General features: G+C 43.4%; 2 protein-coding genes across 2 annotated transcripts; both read left to right on the top strand.

The window, feature by feature from the left end:
- The first annotated feature begins 7,192 nt into the window (after window positions 1-7,192).
- LOC121609451 (extracellular calcium-sensing receptor-like) lies at window positions 7,193-12,176 on the top strand. Its single transcript, XM_041941094.1, has 8 exons — window positions 7,193-7,341; window positions 7,727-8,021; window positions 8,115-8,404; window positions 8,718-9,013; window positions 9,797-10,002; window positions 10,139-10,360; window positions 11,053-11,176; window positions 11,263-12,176. Exons 1-8 carry the CDS (start codon window positions 7,235-7,237, stop codon window positions 12,174-12,176), a joined length of 2,454 nt encoding a protein of 817 aa, XP_041797028.1. The 5' UTR covers window positions 7,193-7,234.
- A 4,994-nt stretch (window positions 12,177-17,170) lies between these two features.
- On the top strand, window positions 17,171-22,092 carry LOC121609250 (extracellular calcium-sensing receptor-like). The gene is made up of 8 exons (XM_041940835.1): window positions 17,171-17,271; window positions 17,782-18,076; window positions 18,179-18,468; window positions 18,739-19,034; window positions 19,704-19,909; window positions 20,147-20,368; window positions 20,985-21,108; window positions 21,188-22,092. The coding sequence occupies exons 2-8, from the start codon at window positions 17,816-17,818 to the stop codon at window positions 22,090-22,092; spliced, it is 2,304 nt and encodes a 767-aa protein (XP_041796769.1). The 5' UTR covers window positions 17,171-17,271; window positions 17,782-17,815.
- Window positions 22,093-24,888: the final 2,796 nt, after the last annotated feature.

Genomic DNA, 24,888 nt, shown 5'->3' with positions numbered 1-24,888 from the left:
GGGAAAACCAATACTGTCATGCCCTCTACCTCTGGCTCCACCTAGTGGAGCATCCGTTATCCTGTTTCTGCCTATTCTGACGGGCTGGAGACACACCTGTTCCTGATCCTGGATCAACTGATGATTGCAGCTGTGGCGAGGAGTGGCCTTTCGTTATTCTCTCTTCAGTCCACATTTTAAGAAGCCAGCTGACCACGACTCGATGCCAGATCATAAAAGATCATCAGTTAGTCTGTCTGTTTTTGGTTTGCACATAGATTCTCTGGCTGATGAAAAACTCTGTTCTAACTCTGGTTTGTTTGTGCTCTAGATACCCTCCTCGCTGCCTTGTCCCATCTGCCATTCCTCAACCTGTTCCGTTGCATCTACTGGCTCCATTCCACCATCATCCACCTTCACCCCCCACCATCCAGGAATCTTCCTGCCCTGTTTTCAGCCTGTCATCTCCGGCTCCCTCTCTCTGGTTCCTTGTGTTAGCGTTTAGTTATTTAGCTCGTCCTCTCAATAAACCTAGGTAAGGTTATTTTCTGTTAGTTATTAAAGTATTTCAGTTTTTGTTCGATAAAGTATTTAGTTAGGTAGTTCCCCTATGCAGTTTCTCCACCAGACCATTAGAAGACTGTCTTGGTTTTCAGTTGGTTTTCAGCATGGCGGACTATGCGGTGGAGTTCCGTACGCTGGCGGCAGAGGGCGGATGGAAAGACGCCCCATTTTACCAGGGAATGTCTGAGTTGATAAAGGATGAATCGTCCTCCCATGATGATCTGCCTGAGCTGGATTCCCTTGTGGCCGTTGCCAGTCGCCTCGTCCGTCGCTTTAGGGAGAGACAACGAGAGCAGACTTTTTGATCCAAGAGTGGAAGAAATCCATTAGCAAATGCCTTGCCGCCGCCTATCATGGTAAACCAGTCTTTTGTTTCTGATTCTGAGCCTATGCAGGTTGGGGGAACTCTGGTCACACTATAGGAGAGGGATCAGAGAAGAAGAGACAATGCCAGTTTGTACTATGGAGTTGTGGGTCACTACGTTTCAGCCTGCCCTAAGAAGGCAGACAAAGACAGGGCTCACAGGAGGCATTCAGGTGAGCTGAACTTCCACTACCTCCTCTCGGCATCTGCAGTTACCCGCCTCCCTATGCTGCAATTTTCAAACTTTCCCTGTTTCTGCTATGATTGATTCAGGTGCTGAGGAGAACTTTTTGGACAGTAGCCTCGCTGAACAGCTCCAGATCCCTCTGGTCCCCTTAGAAACACCTGTGGAGGCTCATTCCCTGAATGGTTTGCCCTTGGCCCAAGTAGATGAAAAGGCTGTTCCTATAACTTTGATTATTGCTGGCATCAATCAAAGTTATGTCACCAAGAAACATTAACTTTTCATTTATAGGAACATTCAAATCCCACAGTTGTCCCCAGATTGACTGGAGCAAAGAGGTAGTGAGGTCCTGGTGTTCATGGTGCCACGAAACCTGCCTCCGGTCAGCTCTGACTCCAGCCTCAACCATGCCGAAGGCCTCTCCTAAGCCCATCAATCTCTCTAAGGTACCTAAAGAATATCATGACTTAGCCCCTGCTTTCAGTAAAGAAGATGCTCTGTGTTTACCGCCTCACAGACCCTCTGACTGCGCCATTGATCTGCTACCCGTATAACCTGTCCAAACTCGAGGTCTCACCTGCTGTGGGAATAATCCGTCCCTCCTCTTCCCCAGCTTGCACCAGATTCTTTTTTGTTGATAAAGGGGACTCAACCCTCAGACTGCGTATAGATTTCCATGGCTAAAATGACATTACGGTAAAGAACACCTATCCGTTACCTCTGATTAACTCTGCCTTTTCTTTGCTACACGGTGCACAAATTTTCTCCAAGCCTGATCTCAGAAATGCCTATCATCTTATTAGGATTAGAGAGAGGGACAAGTGGAAGACTGCTTTCAACACTCCGTTAGGGCATTTTGAATATCTGGTAATGCCATTTAGTCTCACTAAAGCTCCAGCTGTTTTCCAAAACTTGCATAATGACATTTTGAGAGACATGATCAACAGATTCGTATTTGTCTATCTAGATGATTTCCTGATTTACTCTCGTGACTGTGATCAACATGTACAACATGTTCGCATGGTATTGGAACGCCTATGGAAAAATAGGCTCTTTGTAAAAGCAGAAAAGTGTGAATTCCATGTTTCAACTGTCTCTTTCCTGGGCTATATTGTCTCTCAAGGCCAGATTCAGATGGATCCACTAAAACTGACTGCCGTAAAAAAAAAAAAAAAAAAAAAGGCCAATCCCGGAGACCGGGAAACAGCTGCAACATTTCCAAGGTTTTGCAAACTTCTGCCGTCAGCTCATCCGGGATTATAGCAAGGTGGCTGCACCCCTCACTGCCCTGACCTCCACCTCTCGCCTTTTTGCCTGGACTCAGGAAGCTGATACTGTCTTCTTAGAACAAAAGGTTTGTTTCACCTCTGCACCTATACTAATTCAACCTAACCCTAACTCTCAATTCATTGTCAAAGTAGACGCATCTGATTCTGGAGTGGGCGCAATCCTGTCCCAGCAGAGCTCCAACTACAACAAGTTGCACCCACGGCGTCTTACCCGGCGGAGAGAAACTACGATGTAGGTAACCGAGAACTCTTAGCTGTAAAACTGGCACTAGAGGAATGGAGATACTGTCTTGAGGGGGCCAAACAACCATTCATCGTCTAGATTGACCATAAGAACTTTGAATATATTCGTACATCTAAGAGACTAAACTCCAGACAGGCATGATGTACTTTGATTCTTCGGTTTAGGTTTACTCTAACCTAACGTCTGAGGTCCCGTGATGTGAATCCTGATGCTCTCTCTCACCAGTTCTCTGCAGAAGAAGGGGCATCTGATCCTGAACCCATCCTGCCTTCAACGTGCCTAGTCGCGTCACTCACCTGGGAAGTTGATTATAAGGTTCGATGAGCACAGACACTGCACCCTGACCCAGGTAATGGCCCTCTTCATAAATTGTTTGTGCCTGATTGTGTCTGTTCCCAGGTCCTTCAGTGGGCACGCTTCTCTCGGCTGTCCTGTCATCCTGGAGTGTCCTGCACCTTGGATGTCCTGAAGCAACAATTCTGGTGGCCGTCAGCGGAGAAGGATACTGAGGAGTTTGTTGCAGCCTGTATGGTGTGTGCCAGAAATAAGAATTCTAACTGCCCCAATTCTAGCTTTTTGCAAATCCCTACCAGTGCCTTAACGTCCCTGGTTGCATGTAGCTGCGGATCTCATCACAGGTCACCCCGTATCGAGAGGTCATACAGCCATTTTCACCATAGTCGATCGTTTTTCTAAAGCTGCTCATTTAATCCTCTGCCCAAACTCCCTTGGGCCAGAGAGACTGCTGACCTGATGGTGAAATGTGCTTTGTCTGCAAGGTATCCCTGCTGATATCGTTTCAGATCGGGGGCCGCAGTTTGTGTCGGAAGTGTGGAAGGCATTCTGCACAGCTTTGGGAGCCACGGTTAGCCTGACTTCTGGCTATCACCCGCAGTCCAATGGACAGACCGAATGGGCAAACCAGTCTCTGGAAACATTTTTAAGATGTCTAATCTCAGAGTACCTCACTACCTGGAGCAAACAGCTCTCCTGGGTTGAGTATGCACACAACTCCTTGGTTAACTCATCCTCTGGTTTAATAGGATGCTCGATAGGATACAAGCCTTCACTATTTCCATCGCAAGAGCTGGAATTGGCAGTACCATCTGTGCAGCACTTCATCAGTCAAAGACTCTGAAAGAAGACCCGGGCATCTCTCCTGCGTGCCAATCAAAGGATGGAGTCACAGGCAAATCAGCGGCGCACCCTGGCCCCAAACTATGCAGTTGGTCAGAAGGTCTGGTTAAAAGCCGAGTGTAACAGAGTAAGAAATAACCTTCATGATGAGTTTCTACAAAATTTATTTGCTTGTCCTGTATATAGTTTTGGAGACACCTAGTGGATTAATGGCGCATTGTTTTAAAATTGTTTTTGCAACTGTCTGTGACATACACCATAACCGTAAGCAATACTAGCATGTAGTCTGAAAGTTAGAGACACTTATGTGTACATATGGTAACTTTATTCATGAGTATCATTCGTGGTTGAATGTAGTTCATGCTAGTTAGCAAGCCATGCATCAGCTGGCTTTTTCCTGGCCGTAATGTTTGCACTATTTAGTCATTTATGTTACACTGCTCTCAAAGTTTGCAGTTGCACTCGTGATGACAACTGTGCTCTGTTCTTTTATTTTTTTTTTTTACCAGCTCCGGAATAAAGGCAGCAAATCCTGTGTGGCTGTGCCGTCCTTCCTGCACCATAAACTCAAAATGACATATCCATGATAAGTCCACAAATGAACACTAACTGTTACACAAGGACCTTCCTCTGAGAGTGGAATCCAAGAAGATGGCTCCCCGGTTCATTGGTCGTTTTGCTATCTTAAAGATTACCAATCCCAGTGCGGTCCATCTAAAGCTCCCTTAGATGGAGTGCTGTCATGACCTCCACCTCTGGCTCCACCTAGTGGAGCATTCATTACCCTGTTTCTGCCTATTCTGATGGGCTGGAGATGCACCTGTTCCTGATCCTGGATCAACTGATGATTGCAGCTGTGGCGAGGAGTGGCCTTTCATCATTCTCTCTTCAGTCCACTATTTAAGAAGCCAGCTGACCACGACTCGACGCCAGATGGTAAAAGATCATCAGTTCACCCTCCGCCATCCAGGAATCTTCCTGCCCTGTTTCCAGCCCGTCATCTCCAGCTCCCTCTCTCTAGTTCCTTGTGTTAGCTTTTAGTTATTTAGCTCGTCCTCTCAGTAAACCTAGGTAAGGTATTTTCTGTTAGTTATTAAAGTATTTCAGTTTTTGTTCGATTAAGTATTTAGTTAGGTAGTTCCCCTTTGCAGTTTCTCGACCAGACCGTTAAAGGACTGTGTTGGTTTTCAGTTGGTATTGTTTTTAGTTCAGTAGTAATATTCCCCTCCGTCCGTTTGAGGGTGCGAGTAGTTTATTTCTAATTTGGTTTTTCCTATGCCCTCGTCTGCCATGTACCCTCATTGTGACAAATACGAGACGTACTAGTTGTTGATTATTTTTTAAAATTATTGTTGATAATTGATATTGTTCTCTTGATCATTGATTCCAGGATAAGTTTCATAGCCTGTTGTTTTGCACTCAGCGAAGAGGTCCCTGGGTTGCTTGAAAATAAACCTGTGTTGTTTTATATCTCTGCATCTGAGTCCTGAATTGAGTCCCGGCCTGACAGTAGACACTGGCCAGTATGGACTCAGCAGAGACCAGCCAGCTCAAAAGCTCGCTTCTCCTGTCAGGAGGAGTTTCAGGCAGCCATGGCATCGCAACTAGGACAACTATTGTCACAAGTGTAGGACCTGATCGATCATCTTCAACAAACTACCAGGCCCCCGGTGGCCTCCCGCCGCAGCAACCCCGGTTCAGAACATCCCCATCGCCGGAGCGAGACCCAAGCTTGCCCCACCTGAGCGATATTCTGGGGAACCGGGTCAGTGCAAAGCATTCATGATAGACTGCTCCATACATTTTGAACACTCTCCATATGCATTCCCCACAGAGCGGTCCAAATTGGCTGACAGCGGAGTGGGATCGAGAATTGCCACTTTGTGATTCTCTCAAAGATTTTAAAGAGGGTCTGGTGAGAACCTTCAACCCTGTGACAACCAGCAGAGATCAAGTTAGAGAGCTGAGTGGGCTAAAACAGGGCGGTGGAAAGTGGGTGGAACTCTACAGCTCTCTATGATGGGTTTCTGAAGGGACTCTCGACTGCCATTCAGGAGATGTTGGTACTGCTGGATCAACCACCAGATCTGGACTCTCTAATTACTCTGGCCATCCAAACGGATAACCGTATCCTCGAACTGGCGACGCCAAGGTAACCGATCGTCAGAGGAGAGGCACCCACGCACCCAGCCTGCCGGCTGGCGTTTTGACACTCGCTCTCAGACTCCCTTCCGCCCTCTTCCAGTGCTTTTACTGCGGGGAGTCCGGTCACCTCATTGCCTTGTGTCCCAGCAAGAGGCCCAAGCCGGTGAGTTCACCCACTCCCCCAGATTGTTTTCCACGAACTCTGACGCCTGTCCAGGTAAAACACAGCACCACCACCACTAATCTTAAAGCACTCATAGGCTCAGGGGCCAATGAGAGTCTGATGGCCGGGGACTTGGCAGTCGAGCTGGGGCTCAAGTCCAAAGCCCTGCCCTGCTCCCTCCGTGCCCCCCCCCCCAAGTTAAACGCCTATTGGCTGTAATACTACACATAATACACTAGCTATTGGTCAGAGACAATTATTATGCAGATATTAAAAAAAGGAGAAGTGATGAACCACGTAAATATAGGAGAAACTATCCATTGAGGAAACAAGTTATCATACAGTTTAAGAATAATGAGAACATCTTCAAAAACGCACACAGAATGTCCACACTGCATAACTGTTTGCAACAAGTAAAGCATCTCTAAGTGACGATGTGGTGGTCAGGGAATTGCACAAGCAACAACTTCCCTAACTGACCAAAGGGCCTTACAATTCATCACCTGATAGATGTGGAAGGGCTGTGACTTAGTGTTTCTGAATAAATTCAGCACATCCATAACGATCCATAAAAATGTGTAATACTGAGTTCTGTCTCAAGTTCTTGATAAACTTTTTTGAAATACATCATGTGGTACAAAAAACTATGTTTTACTATGGACAGGATGGAACCACATCAACGACCTACTGAAGATATGCATTTGTTAGGCTCAACTAAGAGTTGTATGAGATATAGGATGTTAACAATGATTCATTAACAGAAGAGAAAAAAGAGATTAGATTGTACATGCAGCCCAAACAAAAGCCTTGGACAAGAGTTCATCAAAGACCACTTGGTGAAGGCGTTCTCTCGCGCTGATGTGAGATGACGAACAATAGAAGGAGGGAAGCTTTGGTCTGGAAATCTATATAAACCAGTGAAAACACACATTCAGTCTGCCCACATGCAAACACCTGAGGGATGGAAATCTCAGCTCTCTTTATTGGCCTGATCTTGTCTCTGGGTTTGTGTAAACTGAACTCAGCTCTTGCTTTGAATGGTTCTGGGGATGGTGTGATACAAAGGGCTGGGCTTGGGAAGCATTGGACTGGTGCTGAGTTCAATACTGAGACCATCTCTGTGAAGTGTAAGCTCCAGGGTGCCACTCGTCTACCTACGTTCTCAATGGAGGGTGATTACGTCATTGGGGGTGTTTTTGCCATACATAGATACAAGCACACAGAGAAGCATAACTACACCACCATGCCTGAGCTACAAAGGTGCACAGGGAGGTCAGTAAGAGGGAGAAGTGGGAGATAAGAGTTTGTAACACTGTGTAGCGATAGAAATGGTTTTGATTTCTATAATCAATCAGTCATGTTGCATCGTTTTGTGTGATACTGAAAACAAATTAGAAACAACAACTCCAAACAAATTCAGACAATGGCTATTTGACGATTGTCAGTTCTTGCTTTTAAATTCCTGCAAATTTTGGACTGACATGGAGTCATATGTTTTGAATTTTGGTCGTCAGTTTGAGCTGTGATCTGTATTTGGTTCACAGAAACAGTGCAGTGATCAGTCATTGTCCAGGAATACAGTTCTGATTTATTGTGTGTTTTCTATTAAAAGTGGGAAGTGTCCTCATTATATGTAAATTTGAATGTGTCTGTGCAGCCTTGACCACCGTCAACTGCGCTTCTCACACGCAATGGTCTTCGCCATTGAAGAGATTAACAACAGCACAGAATTGCTGCCGGGTATCAAGCTTGGTTATCAGATCCACGACTCATGTGCCTCAGTTCAAATTGCTGCACAAGCAGCATTCCAGCTTTCCAACGGCCTGGACCCGGTGTTTGACACTGGTGACAACTGCTCACAATCTGGTATGGTGATGGCTATCATCGGAGAGTCCTCATCCACACGATCGATCAGCGTGTCTCATGTCATCGGGTCCTTTAACATTCCTCAAGTAAATGTTTTGAAATTCTGACAAGATATTTGTTCATCACAGGCCACTGTTTTGTCTCGCAAGTTTAATATTCATGCTTTTGCTGTTCTTCAGGTGAGCCACTTTGCCACTTGTGCATGCCTTTCTGATAAGCAGCAGTACCCGAGTTTCTTCAGAACAATCCCGAGCGATCAGTTCCAGGCTGACGCGCTGGCCAAGCTGGTAAAACACTTTGGCTGGACTTGGATAGGTGCCGTCCGGTCTGATTCAGACTATGGCAATAATGGGATGGCGTCTTTTCTGGAAGCAGCGCAGAAAGAGGGGATCTGTGTGGAATACTCTGAATCTTTCTATCGGACCCACCCACGGAGCAGGATCCAGAGAGTAGCTGATGTTATCCGCAGGTTTCTACAAAACTGATTTGTGCTTTTGATCTCTGTTTTGACTCTGACCATCTGCACACAAAACCTCAAAAAGTATTTAGTCAAATATGAGATGGAGGATTGTTTTTTATATTTGTGGTAAATTAGACATGCATCTTTTTTTTTATCCGGTTTATTTCTGTCATATTGTTACTAATGTTGTTTGAAAACGGTCAATGGTGGGAACAATACTGTAAATTCAGCACACCAACACCAAATGTAGTCCAGTTTCTCTTTGTGTTAACTGTCTTAAAATTTATATTGGTATAATTGATAGACTATAATGTCTCTCCAGGTCGACAGCTGTGGTTATTGTGGCATTTGTAGCCTATCCAGACATGAGGATCCTGCTGGAGGAGCTGTCGCTCGAGGCTTTTCGTCCTCGCCAGTGGATTGGCAGTGAGGCTTGGGTAACCAACCCAGACATGCTGAGATTCAGCTTCTGTGCTGGAGCCATCGGATTTGGCATTCACCAGTCTGTCATCCCAGGTCTGAGAGACTTCTTGCTGGATCTCTCTCCCACTGAAGTGGCTGCCTCTCCAGTGCTGACTGAGTTCTGGGAGGATTCATTCAACTGCAGGCTGGAAAAAAGTGAGAAAGCTGATCTGATTTTTAACATAGTTGACACCACAGTTGGGTCCTTGTGGTTGTGTTGCTTGTTGATTTCCTGTCTGAGTGGAGTTTCCTGTGTTAAAAAGTAATCAGCTGCATGAAGATCAAACACCAGATTTCTATTGAGAGGGAAATTTATTGATGTTGAACAAAGACATGAGGTGGACATCTCTGTGAACAATCTTACTTTATGAATTCAGTTCATGTTTCAGTCCCCTGCTGACCCCTGAACCCAGTATGTAGTCAATTTCCTAGCCACCAAGATAAAGAGGTTAAAAACAGATATCATTAAGGATAATGATATCTGTCAGTTACAATAGATGTGTAGGTCTAGTTGGGTTTCTGAGGTGATGGTGACTTCAGATCATTTATTCATTTAGAACACGCTGAAACAGATGAACTGTGAAGGTGATTAATAAAAATTTGTGTACATACATGTGACTGATGACCTGATGGCTGTTAACATAAAGTTTGAAAACAAAAAGTTAAAAAAGCAGGCCCCAACATCAACTGAAACACTAGCTATTTGAAAGGAAATATATGAAAGAATGTTTCCATAGCTTTAATTTGAAATGTAATGTAAAGTAAGCATGTTTTATAAATAAATTAGAAGAATATCCATGTACAGGTCTTTGCAAGGTACATTTGACAGGTTAAGTACAATTGGAGGGCAGCAAAAATTAGAAACACAAGAGAAAAAATCACACTGTAATTTCACTGCCAAGGCTATAAACACCTTCCTCTGTCTCTGTGTGTTCTTAGGTGCAGCCACAGACGAGAGTCTGTGTGATGGGACTGAAGCCATTGACACTCTCCAGAGCCCGTACACCGACACATCTCAGCTCCGCATCACAAACATGGTGTACAAGGCTGTTTATGCAATAGCACATGCCATTCATAATGTAGTGTGCCGAAATACAAATTCTACAACTCAGTGTGACAAATTCACCAGGATAGAGTCCAAACAGGTCAGTCAAAATGAATAAGTGAACAATGCAATGCCCCTTTATTCGCATAATATACCTTTCATGATATGAAATATTCAATTAATTTACATGTTTTCATTTGTTTAAACTCAATTCTTATTTGATGTCATCCGCACAGATTCTTGCTCAGCTGAAGAAAGTCAATTTTTCCCAAAATGGTTATGATGTGTCATTTGATGCCAACGGGGATCCTGTGGCCAAATACGAGCTGGTTAACTGGCAAAAAACAGAGAGTGGCAGCATTGAGTTGGTGACAGTGGGGCTCTACGATGCATCACTGCCGGTGGGCCAGGAGTTCCGTATCAACAGGAACCTCACCTGGATGGAGGGTAGCACAGAAGTAAGGAGCCCAAAAGCCATAATTTGAAACAAAACATGTTCAAATTTCACATGCATTCATCTCAAAGGGTACAAGATATGTTTTTGGTCCCTTTCCCCCCTGGAAATAGTGGCTGTGAAGGGATCCATTCCTAATACAATTCCAGTCTAAGACACATGGGACAAATGCCTTATGCTCATTGTGTGAAAAAATGTCTGAAATTCAGATATGAGACTTTCACAGTGTGAGATTCAAAAATCTATTGGCTGTCTTTCAAACTTTCATTATTTTTAGCATGTTAGTATGTATGTAAATTTCTTCATTTGCTGAGCTGCGGCTGAGGTAACAAGAAGAAGGAATTTGGAGTACAAAGACCATAACTGGGAGATAACCACTTGATTTGTCTTACTCTGACTGCTGAAGGCTCATTTGAACTTTGTCTGAACTTAAAAAAAAACAAACATCTGAACTAAACAAGTACTCTGGATTTTGTGCCCCCAAGTAGTTACATTAAAATGGCTCACCACCAGACTTCTTCACAGCCATTGTGGACAAGAGGAATGGTTACAATGTGCTTTCAATCAGTCTTTTCAATGCACATACTGTGAATGCCGTTTGCTCCAGACTTGAAAAAAATGGGAACCTATCCCTTAACCCTAAGAGCTGCGAAGCACACCTGAATATGTGTGAATTTGTCTGTATCTATTTACCAGGTTCCTGTTTCAGTGTGCAGTGACAGCTGTCCTCCAGGTACTCGTAAAGTGCTGCAGAAAGGAAAACCCATCTGCTGTTATGATTGTATACCATGTCCCGAGGGAGAGGTTAGCAATGCTACAGGTATTTATTTTTCTTTGAAATGCATGTTCACATCATCAAATATATAACAACGAAACGCCCTTTTTGATTGTGTTGTCTTTTTTCAGATTCCCCTGATTGTTTCCCTTGCCCAAAAGAGTTTTGGCCTAATGCAGAGAGAGACACTTGTTTCCCCAAACCTGTAGAGTTTCTCTCCTTTGACGAGGTCCTAGGAATCATCCTGGCTGCATTCTCAGTTGGTGGAGCCTGTCTTGCCATTATAACAGCAGCTGTGTTATTTCGTCACAGGTCATCCCCGATCGTCAGGGCCAACAACTCTGAGCTGAGCTTCCTGCTGCTCTTCTCTCTGACTCTGTGTTTCTTATGTTCATTAACCTTCATTGGAGCACCCTCTGAGTGGTCCTGCATGCTGCGTCACACAGCGTTTGGGATCACCTTTGTCCTCTGCATCTCTTGTGTTCTGGGAAAAACAATAGTGGTGTTAATGGCCTTCAAAGCTACACTCCCAGGCAGTAATGTCATGAAATGGTTTGGTCCTCCACAACAAAGAATGACTGTAGTGTCTTTCACATTCATTCAAGTGTTAATATGCACTATTTGGCTGGTTGTTAATCCACCTTTTCCAATGAAAAACCTATCCACATACAAGAAGAGAATCATCCTGGAGTGTGCATTAGGCTCAGCTATTGGGTTCTGGGCTGTGCTCGGGTACATAGGCCTACTGGCTGTCTTTTGCTTAGTCTTAGCTGTCCTCGCCCGGAAACTACCTGATAATTTTAATGAAGCCAAGCTGATCACCTTCAGCATGCTGATATTCTGTGCAGTGTGGATCACCTTCATCCCAGCGTATGTCAGCTCTCCTGGTAAATTTACTGTGGCTGTGGAGATATTTGCCATTCTGGCCTCTAGTTTTGGACTAACATTCTGTATATTTGCTCCGAAGTGTTTCATCATATTGTTTCAGCCAGAGAAGAACACCAAGAAACATTTAATGAACAAAAATCAATCTAAAAGTATCTGAGGTCTGGACATAGTGGCAGTATACAGAACATTCAAAATCCTTTTCACTTGGTTGATCTATTTGTAAAGGTTTTCAACATACATTTATTTTATTTTATATATTATTGTCTTTACATTTTTTTGCTTGCATGTGCTTAATAAAATCTAAATTCTTCACAAAAATGTCTGGTGCTGAGGTCTGTATTGATTTTTTGATTAAATCATTTCAAGTATTTCATAGTGGAACAAAAAATCTTGTGATCTATTTGAGACGGGATTCATCTACATAACCTATAAAAAGTGTGTATTGGTTTGTCTTAACTGTAAGTCGTAAAAAGTGTCAGGGTACCTAAATTTGAAGGATATTGGGTGTTTACAATAGTAACTTTACAAAGCAAGACAGGGACATACAATACCAGGGTCAGAGATATGGGGCAAAATCTACAGTCCTCATCCTGTGCAAAAATGTTCACAGGGAAAACAACTGGAGCAATGGCAGCAAGGCACACACTGAAAAAAATAAGCAAGAAGACACCAGTAACATCACAGGAGGAAAAAAAGCAAGGCAAAGCAGCAAGAATGCATGTTGTAACGCTGGATACAACAAGGGAACGAGTGACTCTACCCAACAGGACAGAATTAGCTGGCACAGGAGTGGAGGTTTATATGGAGTGGCTGATTGGTGGGAATTGAGGCCAGGTGTGCCTCATCTTCTGAAATGTCAGGGAGAGACTGAATGCCAAAACCAGCCGTGCCTCCTGCCACACACGCCCTGCATGGAGAGAAGAAAAAAAACAGAGAGAGGAAAGAGAGAAACAGAAAAGTGATCAGCTTATCAGGCTAACCCAGTTTATCAGGGAACCTGCAGTCCCAAAGTCCCGAAGGAGATCAGATTCCAGAATACGGGCTTTAGAAATCCAGGACCTCTCCTCTGGCCCAGTAATGGGCCCCGGATTGGCAGGCGACCAACATCTTTCCCTCCCTATCTAAACTATGTCACTTTGATACTTATTGTGGAAACATTGATACCATATGCCCGTGGTGGCATGTTATCAACATCCAGCGTCTCTAGACAACTACCTCTGACGTGGATGATGTCATTACCGAACGCTCAGCCAGCCACAACACGACTAACTCTGTGGCGTTCGGCTACGAATACGCAATAACAAACCATAGCTGTGTCACGGCCCTGGCCGTGTCACAGGTTTCCTTGTGTTTCCATTTTTCTTGTCCTCTGTTTCTCCCCCTCCCCCTGTCTGGGTCTGTGTGTTTGTGCTGTGGGCGTGGCAACTCCCTCACTCTCCTGGGTCCCTGATCGCTGTGATTCAACTCACCTGCTCCCTGCTGCTCACCTGACATCCATCCAGTAATCAACCCTGCAGTATAAAACACCGGCTCTCCTCTCCAGTCTTCGCCAGATCGTTGTGTCTACCGGTGTGGATCACCGCCCGCCTGCCTGCCTGCCTGCCTGCCCGCCCGCCCGCCCGCCCGCCCGCCCTTCCAGCCAACTCAAACCCCTCCAGCCTGGTTAGCTTCCCTGCCTTCAACCCACTCCCTCAGTCTTCATTCCCCGGATTTTCCCCCTCTGCCACATTCATCATCTTTGTAATAAACCCCTTTTTGCACTCTCCTTTTGAGTCTGTGTCCTGCATTTGGGTCCTCCTCCGTGTTTGCAACAAGCTGTGCCAAACTACAGCTAAACTAGCCGACTTCAGGCTCAGAGGGGACCAGCATATCATAACAAAATATTGGAATATGAACGAGTTTCGCCGCAGGTTATGCGTTATATAGAGGCTGCGCATGGATGCCCCGAGTACTCGCGTTATACGGATATACGCACCGCTCCTCTGGGGCTAATTTCTTCAAAAACGACTCCAAATGCCACCAAAGTTGTCTGGGTGTCTAAATGGTCGTATTTAATGCTACAAATAAAGTCCAGGTTGTAAAAAACAAAAGTTATCCTTTAATCTCCAGACAATCCACTGCAGTTGAGACACCTACAACCAAAACAAGATGGTTATCCACAGAAAAACGTTTTCTCCTTTCCACTTAAGATAAGATAAGATAAAACTTTATTAATCCCATGCTGGGGAAATTAAATAAATTAGCAAAGGGAAGTGCTTGTCTTCTGTTTTTCTTTTGTGTTTTCAGCATTCCAACTTCCAGAACCACATGCAGAAGGGTGCTATCTTGCCTCCACTTACTCTCTGGAGCATCAGGCTTCAAATGACACTTCATTTGACCAATCATAATCTGGCATATGAAGTTTAGCAACCAGAGAAGCCAATAACAGTCAGGCTTTAACCAAGGTTCTCCTTCTTGTCCCACGTGCGAAGATCAAGCTATCACAGCCGATTTCATGGATGCCAATGAAATTCTGAATACGCAGATAAGCCACTTCAGCATGTTATTTACAGCTCTGGCAACTCATATCAAAGATTTCTGGGATATTAGCAATATTACACACAATTGTAAGCTATAAATGTATATTACATCATGTACACGTGCAAGAAAAAAAACATAATATTGGTTCTTATCCTTGATCGAGCAGCATGGGCCAGCAGTGACAGATTTTTTACATACCACATTATCCTTACATTCCAGGATGGCCGCAGAATTTCAACCAAAGAACTTACTGGGGAACATTAGATCATGAGCTCCATTGTCATGTCTTGCAGCTTACGCTTTGCTGAATAGCAACCCGTGCTGCACACCACCCCATCCAGCCACAGCATGCACCCTCACCAGTTCTCTCAGTGGCTCACTCCCTTTCAGCCCCAAATGAATAAATCCCTACTGTCTTCTGCAGCCTGCCCCCTGCAGCTACCCTGCCATCCATCACCCCAGCCTCTGCTGGATCTTCAAACTATAAACTGCCATATGCCATCCATCACCGAAACAATCTTCTCATCATTACACCACAATGGAGTTCCTCTCTCATCAGACAAATGGATTAAAGATTCACCATACAAGTCTACATCAGTAAAATTAAGTTCTTTACAAAATCGCCCACAGTGGCACCATGTCCCTCCATGTTCCACTCTTGCATCAGCTTGTTAATTAAAGGCCTTGCGAGGCCTACACCTAAACATTCGCCACTCACTTCAGACCTCCTTGCTTGTTGCAAAATGCTTCACTCAGATTGTCTGTCTCAGATCATAGGCTAAGTATCGACATCTCATCCATTCCTCCAACTCTTATGTATCACCTTTATACAGCGAGACTAACCAGTCCGGTTCACCTCAACCCGTCCACCTCTTTGTCTAGATTCATTCCAAGGTCCCACAAACCTTTCGATGATTACATGAACTATGAGTAGCCATTCATGCTTTCCCCCCAAGATCCTCTGATGGTCTCAGAAACAGGCCAAGCGGCCTGCAATTTCACCACCACTTCTGGAAAATCTTATCCAGATCAGGAAGACACTCTGGACATTCTGCTCTGAAACTACCACTACCACTACCACTTACTGAGAGATCAGAAATGCCCACAAGCAGCTTTTCTCTTGACGTTCCTTTTGGAGCTTTAACTGAAAATCCGAGAACATCTGAAATGGCTGTTGCCCCACTCTGAGCCTCTATCCCCTGGCTACATCCTGTCTCCTCACCAGCAGCTCATACTGGTCACTGCACTCCATCCCTTCATCCATGACCCGGATCTCCCCCTTCATCCTCTCCTTCTCCCCCCTTCTTCCCCTACTCTTGAAGCTCAGTTCGGGACAAGGGAAACTTTCAGTGACCAACAGAGAAAGTTTGCTCTGGGAGCTCAAACTACTTCACTCAATGAACTCCACTCAACGAACATGCCTCCACCTTTATGCAGTTTATGAGGTGGTCATTGCATATTTACCTAATTATTTCCTGTGCACCTCCAACAAGGAAGAAACACAAAAAATTGTAGGCATGTGCTATTACGCCAACTTTCCTGTTTTACCTTCAGTCACACCAAGAGCATTGTGTCTCCCACTCAATATCTGCAATTCTAACCTGCTTCATTTTAAGCCTTGGTGTCACAATGCATAGTGGAAAAAAATTTGCAAGCGTATTGACCGAAACTAGGAGCAGGACTGATGGCTTCAGTACTTTCAGTTGTCCTTTGAGGTGTAATAAGGATGAACTCCGGAAGGAAGAACTGGGTATGAGAAATAGTTTAAGTTCTGAAAAGTATAGACACATCCAATGGTAAGTCAGTTAGATAATTGAAGGCAGTTTTTTTGTTGCTTTCAAATCCCAGGGAAGAGGAAATAATCAGGCCAAAAGTCAGTAATGATGGAAGCTTTATTTCTTTGCATTTCCACTGTGCTGTTTTCTTTCATGGAAATAAATGTTTAAGTTAAAAAGAAAGCTACTTCGAATGTGGAACAATTCTGAGCAGATGACTCTAAAAGGAAAGTGAAATACAGACAGCATCATCAATATCTGCTTTATGACCTGGGGCTGGATGGATCCAGTATTGCTTTCTTTGTGTTCTTTGGTTTCAGCAGGATTATGTAACATTTGGATCAAAATCATGCCACGAAGAGGCCAAAGGAGGTGACAATGTCAAAAACATCCACTGCATTATTGTCTGGAGAGTTGACATATCAGGGACAAACACCACCTACAGAGCACAGCATGTGAAAGTGGGCAAACAAAAAAAAGGCTAAGGGTTGCTCTTGGGCAAGAGTTCAATAAAGACCACAAGGTAAAAGCGTTTTCTCGCTGATGTGAGATGACATACAATAGAAGGAGGGGAACTGTTGTCTGAAAATCTATATAAATGATTGAAAACACACATACGGTATGCCCACATGCAGACACTTGAGGGATGGAGATCTCAGCTCTCTTTATTGGCCTGATCTTGTCTCTGGGTTTGTGTGAGCTGAACTCAGCTCTTGCCTTGAATGGTTCTGGGGATGGTCTGATACAAAAGGCTGGGCTTACAAAGGATAGGACTGGTGCAGGGGTCAGTGCTGAGGGCACATCTGTGAAATGTAAGCTCCAGGGTGCCACTCGTCTACCTGCATTCTCAACAGATGGTGACTATGTTATTGGGGGTGTTTTCTCCATACACCACTACAAACACATAGTGACGCATAACTACACCAGCACGCCTGAGCCACTAAGGTGCACAGGGAGGTAAGAGTGATAGGGAGAAGAGATGGATAAGAGTTACACTGTGTGGGGATAAAAATGTTTTGATTGTTATGATGTCCTTACAATAGTGTTGCAAAACTTTTGTGTGGTATTTAAAACTGGGGGAAAAAAATCCATATCATTAATCCATGCAATACAATTCCTGTCAATTTTAGAGCATTTTCTAATCCTATGTTTTGAATTTTACTTGGCAGATAATTCTTGGATGTGGTTAACAGATGCAGTGCAGCTATCAGTTATTTTCCACAACGATGAATTGCAATGTATGTTTTCTGTTAAAATTGTGAGTCGTCTTTGAATTGACTGATATCTAGTCCTGTTTTTTACATTTTGGTGGTCAGGTAACTCTGACGTGTATTTAGTTCAAAGATGCAGTGCAGCTATCAGGCTGCTGTCCATAACTATGAATTGCTGTTCTCCCTCCTTGTGTGTTTTCTGTTATTGCCCTTATCATATATAAATTTAAACAGTGATATGAGTGTCTGTGTGCAGCATTGACTCCCGTGAACTGCGCCTCTCACATGCAATGGTCTTTGCAATTGAGGAGATTAACAACAGCACGGACCTGCTGCCAGGAATTAAGCTCGGTTATCAGATCCATGACTCATGTGCCTCGGTGGCCGTGGCAATGCATGCAGCATTCCAGCTTTCAAATGGACTGGACCCAGTGTTTTACACCGACAACGAATGCTCACAATCTGGTATGGTGATGGCTATCGTCGGAGAGTCTGGGTCCACACCATCCATCAGCATGTCACGCATAGTCGGGTCTTTTAACATTCCTCAAGTAAATATTTTGAATTTATGGCAAGATATTTGTTTAATACAAGCCAAGACTGATCTCTTTTTTTCTCTCTGATTGAAGATTTACACTGTTGTTTTGCTTCAGGTGAGCCACTTTGCCACTTGTGCATGTCTATCTGATAAGCAGCAGTACCCGAGTTTCTTCAGAACAATCCCGAGCGATCAGTTCCAGGCTGACGCACTGGCCAAGCTGGTAAAACACTTTGGCTGGTATTGGATAGGTGCCATCCGGTCAGATTCGGACTATGGCAATAATGGGATGGCGTCTTTCCTTGAAGCAGCGCAGAAAGAGGGGATCTGTGTGGAATACTCTGAATCTTTCTATCGGACCCACCCACGGAGCAGGATCCAGAGAGTCGCTGATGTTATCCGCAGGTTTCTACAGCACTGATAGTACTGTTGATCCTTTTAGTGACCCTGACCCTCAGCACACAAAACCACAAAAACTAACTGTGTGTTAATCTTGTTTATTTCTCTCATATTTGTTGCTAATATTGTTAGTCTAGTATTGGTCAATGAGACCAGTTTTGTACATTTAACAGATGAAAAAGCGTCCAGTATTTCTCATGTTAATTTCTAGTAACGATATAATAATTGATCTTTAGACTAGTATCATATGATGCATATGATATTATGTCTCCCCAGGTCGACAGCTACGGTTGTTGTGGCATTTGCAGCCTCTGGAGACCTGAGGATCCTGCTGGAGGAGTTGTCATATGAGCCTTCTCCACCTCGTCAGTGGATTGGCAGTGAGGCCTGGGTAACTGACCCGGACATGCTGAGGTTCAGCTTCTGTGCTGGAGCCATCGGATTTGGCATTCAGCAATCTGTCATCCCAGGTCTGAGAGACTTCTTGCTGGATCTCTCTCCCACTGAAGTGGCTGCCTCTCCAGTGCTGACTGAGTTCTGGGAGGATTCATTCAACTGCAGGCTGGGAAAAAGTGAGAAAGCTGATCCAATTTTTGATGTAGTTGACATTCACATTTGGGCCGTACAGTTGTGCTGTTTTGCTGATTGTCTGTCTGGTGGGACTATTCTGGACCAAGTTCAACAGCTGCTTTCACATTTCTATTTACACGATGTATTGATGTTGTATATTGTATACATTGTATTGGCAATGACATGTGGTGGACACACTAAGGTCATCTCAATTCATGATTTCAGGAAGTTTTGGCCCTCTGCTGTCTTTGCGAAGATTTTTTTTATGAACTTGTCTGCAGTGGTTTCACAGTGCTAACATTGAATTCTGACCACAACCACAGAGTAAAGACACAATTTCCAGGTCACCAAGCTGAATAGAGATTAAAAGTAGTATTTAATGGCATGTATCAATAACTAGCTATCTTTTCTTTATTTAAAACACACAAAAATCAGTCAAAGTTCTGTACATTTTTTGCTTTTTAAAAATGTGACGAATTGTCCGAAGACTGACATGTATCAACATGTACTGGAATACATGAAGCTAAAAACGACCAGTTTCTGCAAGACACGTTTGCCTGGTGAAATAAAACAAAAAATAAATAAATAAATAAATAAATAAAAAGAATAATAATGTAATCTTGCCATTGTTAAGGCGATAAACACTTTCCTCTTTTTCTGTGTGTATTTAGGTGCAGCCACAAACGAGAGTCTGTGTGATGGAAATGAAGACATTGAGACTCTCCAGAGCCCGTATACCGACACATCTCAGCTCCGCATCACTAACATGGTGTACAAGGCTGTTTATGCAATAGCACATGCCATTCATAATGCAGTGTGTCGGGAAACAAGTTCTACAACTCAGTGTGACAAATTCACCAGGATAGAGTCCAAAAAGGTCAGTCACAGTGAGTAAGTGAACACTGCAACAGCCATTTTTCAGTACAATGGGCCGTTTATGATCATAAATGTTCAGTTTATTTTACCATCCATCCATTTTCTTCTGCTTATCTGGGGCCGGGTCGCGGGGGCAGCAGTCTAAGCAGGGATGCCCAGACTTCCCTCTCCCCAGAAAAGTTTATTTTACATTTTAATTTATTTAAACTCAATGTCTTATTTGATGTCATCCTTACAGATTCTTGCTCAGCTGAAGAAAGTCAATTTTTCTCAAAATGGTTATGATGTGTCATTTGATGCCAACGGGGATCCTGTGGCCAAATATGAGCTGGTTAACTGGCAAAAATCTGATAGTGGCAGCATTGAGTTGGTGACAGTAGGGCTCTACGATGCATCATTACCGGTGGGCCAGGAGTTCCTTATTAACAGGAACCTCACCTGGATGGAGGGTGGCACTGAAGTAAGGAACATGATTTGACTTATTCATATTTGAAATTCAGTCATCTCGATGTGTGTTTGTGGTCCCTGTTCATCCCATCCATAATGACTTTCAAGAGTTCCATTTCTTATGCAATTTCAGTATCAGAGAAGTGGGACAAAATCCACTCTCCTCATTCAATGTCCAAAAATTCAGATTTAAGACCTCAGCAGTCTGAGATAGATATAACAAGCTGTAGTAGGACACAAACAAAAATCAGGAATTTTGTTCTCAAAAAAGTGTGGAAGATAATCAATTTCCTCTTCAGACCTTATTTTTACACAAAACAAGCGCTGTGTATTTCGCCCCCCGATCACTTATGCTGAAACGGCTTTAGGTCGGGATCCCATAACAGCCAGTCTGAACAAAAAGAACACTGACAAAGACCAATATTACTTTCTATGTATAATTTGTTCTTTATCGTCTTATTTCACATTTTTTTCACTTATTTCACTGTGTGTAATTCTGCTGCTGCACTGCAATTTCCCAGCTTGGGATAAATAAAGTATATCTATCTATCTATCTAAAATGTGAACCTGTCCGAAGAGCTGCGTAGCACACTTGAATATATCTGAGTTTGTCTGTATCTATGTTCCAGGTGCCTGTGTCAGTGTGCAGTGACAGCTGTCCTCCAGGAACTCGTAAAGTGCTGCAGAAAGGAAAACCCATCTGCTGTTATGATTGTGTACCGTGTCCTGAGGGAGAGATTAGCAATGCTACAGGTCATTTCTTTTTTGTAATTCACATCTACAGTATCAAATATATGACCACTAAAAGCCCTTTTTTGATTCATTTTTTCAGATTCCCCTGATTGTTTCCCTTGCCCAAAGGAGTTTTGGCCTAATGCAGAGAGAGACACTTGTTTCCCCAAACCTGTAGAGTTTCTCTCCTTTGACGAGGTCCTAGGAATCATCCTGGCTGCATTCTCAGTTGGTGGAGCCTGTCTTGCCATTATAACAGCAGCTGTGTTCTTTCGTCACAGGTCATCCCCGATCGTCAGGGCAAATAACTCTGAGCTGAGCTTCCTGCTGCTCTTCTCTCTGACTCTGTGTTTCTTATGTTCATTAACTTTCATTGGAGCACCCTCTGAGTGGTCCTGCATGCTGCGCCACACAGCGTTTGGGATCACCTTCGTCCTCTGCATCTCTTGTGTTCTGGGAAAAACAATAGTGGTGTTAATGGCCTTCAAAGCTACACTCCCAGGCAGTAATGTCATGAAATGGTTTGGTCCATTACAGCAAAGGATGACTGTAGTGTCTTTCACATTTGTTCAAGTTTTAATATGCACTATTTGGCTGGTTGTTAATCCCCCTTTTCCAATGAAAAACCTATCCATATACAAGGAGAGAATCATCCTGGAGTGTGCATTAGGTTCAGCTGTTGGGTTCTGGGCTGTGCTCGGGTACATAGGCCTACTGGCTGTCTTTTGTTTTGTGTTAGCTGTCCTCGCCCGGAAACTACCTGATAATTTTAATGAAGCCAAGCTGATCACCTTCAGCATGCTGATATTCTGTGCAGTGTGGATCACCTTTATCCCAGCGTATGTCAGCTCTCCTGGGAAATTTACTGTGGCTGTGGAGATATTTGCCATTCTGGCCTCCAGTTTTGCACTAATACTGTGCATATTTGCTCCAAAGTGTTTCATCATATTGTTTCAGCCAGAGAAGAACACCAAGAAACATTTAATGAACAAAAATCAAAACTAATGCATCAGAGGTTTGGAAAAAGTTAAGATGAACATACAATTTACAATCCTTTGCACAGTCAGTCTTTATTGTGTTGATTTAAGTATTTAAACGTGCAGCTGTCTTTTACATTATATTTTCTGGATTCCATTGTAATTTTTGAAGGTCCTTTTAACATGTCATTGTCTTATTTTAACTTTTCACGATATTATCAATAAAGTTAAAGTCATGAGTTGAGTTGGATCTCAACATTTTGACAAAATTATTGGTTTTTGAAAAATTTCTTTGTATTTCTTAAAACCTACTTAAATGGTGAAAATCCAAGTGTGATCCAGAATGAGGGAACAAAGTTGTGGCATATTACAGAGTACAATCAAAGTAAAAGCTGGTTATATTGCCATTAGTGTTTTTGCAACAATCTTAGCAAACTCCTGCCCCTCAATGTCACCAAAACACAACACTGATTCCAAACAAGCTGGGACAGTGTGCAACTCATAAATAAAACATAATATAATAATTTGCGAATTATTTTTGTCACACTATACAAAAACAACATAATTAATGTCATCAACCCATCAACTTCATTGAACTTCATGCTTATTCTAAATGTGATGACAGCTATACGTTTCAAACGATTTTGGACCGCTCCAAAAACACCTGTTTGGATCATTCCACAGGTAAACAGGTTGATTGGTAACAGGTGATAGTATTATGATTGGGTATGAAAGGAGCATCCTGGAAAGGCTCAGTCGTTCACAAGCAAGGATGGAGCGAGGTTCACCACTTTGTGAACACATGATTGTAGAAAGGATGTTACTACATGGAATTTCAACTTGGTTTAAAAGTGTGTGTGTGTGTGTGTGTGTGTGTGTGTGTGTGTGCGTGTGCGTGCGTGCGTGCGTGTGTGTGTGTGTGTGTGTGTGTTGGTGTGTCTGTCCAGAGAGCAGCACTCTCTGCTCCACACAAGTTGAAAAATGTCGATCAGTATATTTATTCAGTGCCTCTTTATTGTGCATAAACCTTGTGTTCAAGCATGTATTGTCAAAACAAATAGACCTGAAGTGTAAATGAATGCTTCAGGTCATGGTTATGTTCGTGGGACACGTAATATTGATTTACTGCATTAGAATATATTGACAAACCACTGCCAGAGCACTGCTGTGTTGGCATTTTCCTCACAGTACAAGAGGGTTGCCTCGATGTGACTGACAGTTGCTGAAAGTAACTTGCTTATGCAAGCCTGCTTGGAGTCTCTGGTTGTGGTCCTGTGTTTGAGTGGGCCAAATTGCCTCGTCTGCAGTCACCATGACCAGGACTTGAATCCTGGAAAAGGATGTTGGTGTCTTTGTTTTCTGACATTGTGGTACCCATGATAGCTTTCTTTGTGTTTTTCATTGATTTTAGCAGAATTATGCAGCATTTGGTTACAAACCCAGCTATCAAGACGTCAAAACCGGCAAATACCACTGCATCTGCATATTTGCTCAGTGAGCTGACTTAAGTACGAACACACCCACACAGCACAGCATGTCTGCATACTGAAAGCAATGAGCTTGGCCTCATTAAAAGATCATGTGATTGCTTGAAATCGCAACAGGAAGCTGAGGATAGCCTGTCAATCTTATCAAGTAAAACTGCAAAGCCAACTGTGGACCCAATTACACACATGACACATTACACTGTCTTGTTGTGGCACTGAGTGTTTTCATGAGGCCTTGGTGAGGAAGACACAAGTCAAACACAGCAAATTGCTGTGTATGGGCATAAGAACCATTGCTGTCCTTCTTTCCTGGAGAGAACCAAACCACTACAGAGTGGATCCACCTGTTGGATTTGAGCCCTTGAACACAGCCAGAACCACCATGGTTTTCACCGGGATGAGGGAATATGCCAGGGCACAAACAGCCTTGGGAATATTGTACTTGTGTGCATGTTAGGAATTTCTGCCAAGTCCCTTTCAGTGCTGGCCCACCTTGTTCATCCAGTTCACAGTTGTGGAGAAATACGACTTTACACATTTCATTTTACCACCCTTTGAGTTCAGTTCAGCAGCACAAGGGAATGTGCTACACTTTCAGTGACCAACAGAGAAAGTTGCTCTGGGAACTACAGGTTTTTCATCAAATCCTTCACTCTTCAAATATCAGATGCTGCTGCTTGGGTTGTTGCTCACATCAATGTTAATCAAAAAGTTTGTGGTGTTTGCACATTTTGATAATTATTTGCAAATCACTTCCAACAAAGAAGAAGCACACAAATTGGCAGACATGTGCTATTAGGCCAGCTTTCCTGTTATGCTGTCAGTCATGCCAAGAGCATTCTGTCTCCCACTCAGAAGAATATCTGCATCTAGAAATGAAGTCTGTTTCATTCTAAGCCATGGTGTCACAATGCAGAGTGGAATAATTTGACCTTGTGTTGACCTTGGCTAGGAGCAGGAATGATGCGTCAGTAATTTGAGTTGTTCTTTAGGGTTTAGTAAGGATGAGGGACTGGCTTTGAGAGAGTTTGAACTTGAAATGTAAAGCTGAATCAAAGGGTAAGTCAGTTAGATACTGGTGCCAAGGCTACGCTATGTGGAATAAAATAATATATTTTTTACATGTGAACAGATGGTAATACAGCTGTCTTTCAGAGTCAGAAAGTTGAAGACATTTTTTTTCTTGCTCTCAAATCCCAGGGAAGAAGTAATATAAATAAGGTTAAAAAGTCTGTAATGATGGAAGCTTTACTCCTTCTCATTTCACTGTGCTGTTTTATTCCATCTAGAGCAGATGAATCTGAAAGGAAAGTCAAACATTGACAGCATCATCAGTG

This window comes from Chelmon rostratus, chromosome 7 (genome assembly GCF_017976325.1).
Source record: "Chelmon rostratus isolate fCheRos1 chromosome 7, fCheRos1.pri, whole genome shotgun sequence".
NCBI lineage: Eukaryota > Metazoa > Chordata > Actinopteri > Chaetodontiformes > Chaetodontidae > Chelmon > Chelmon rostratus.
Note: the sequence above shows the minus strand (reverse complement) of the source record. Positions and strands in the feature narration are given on the sequence as shown.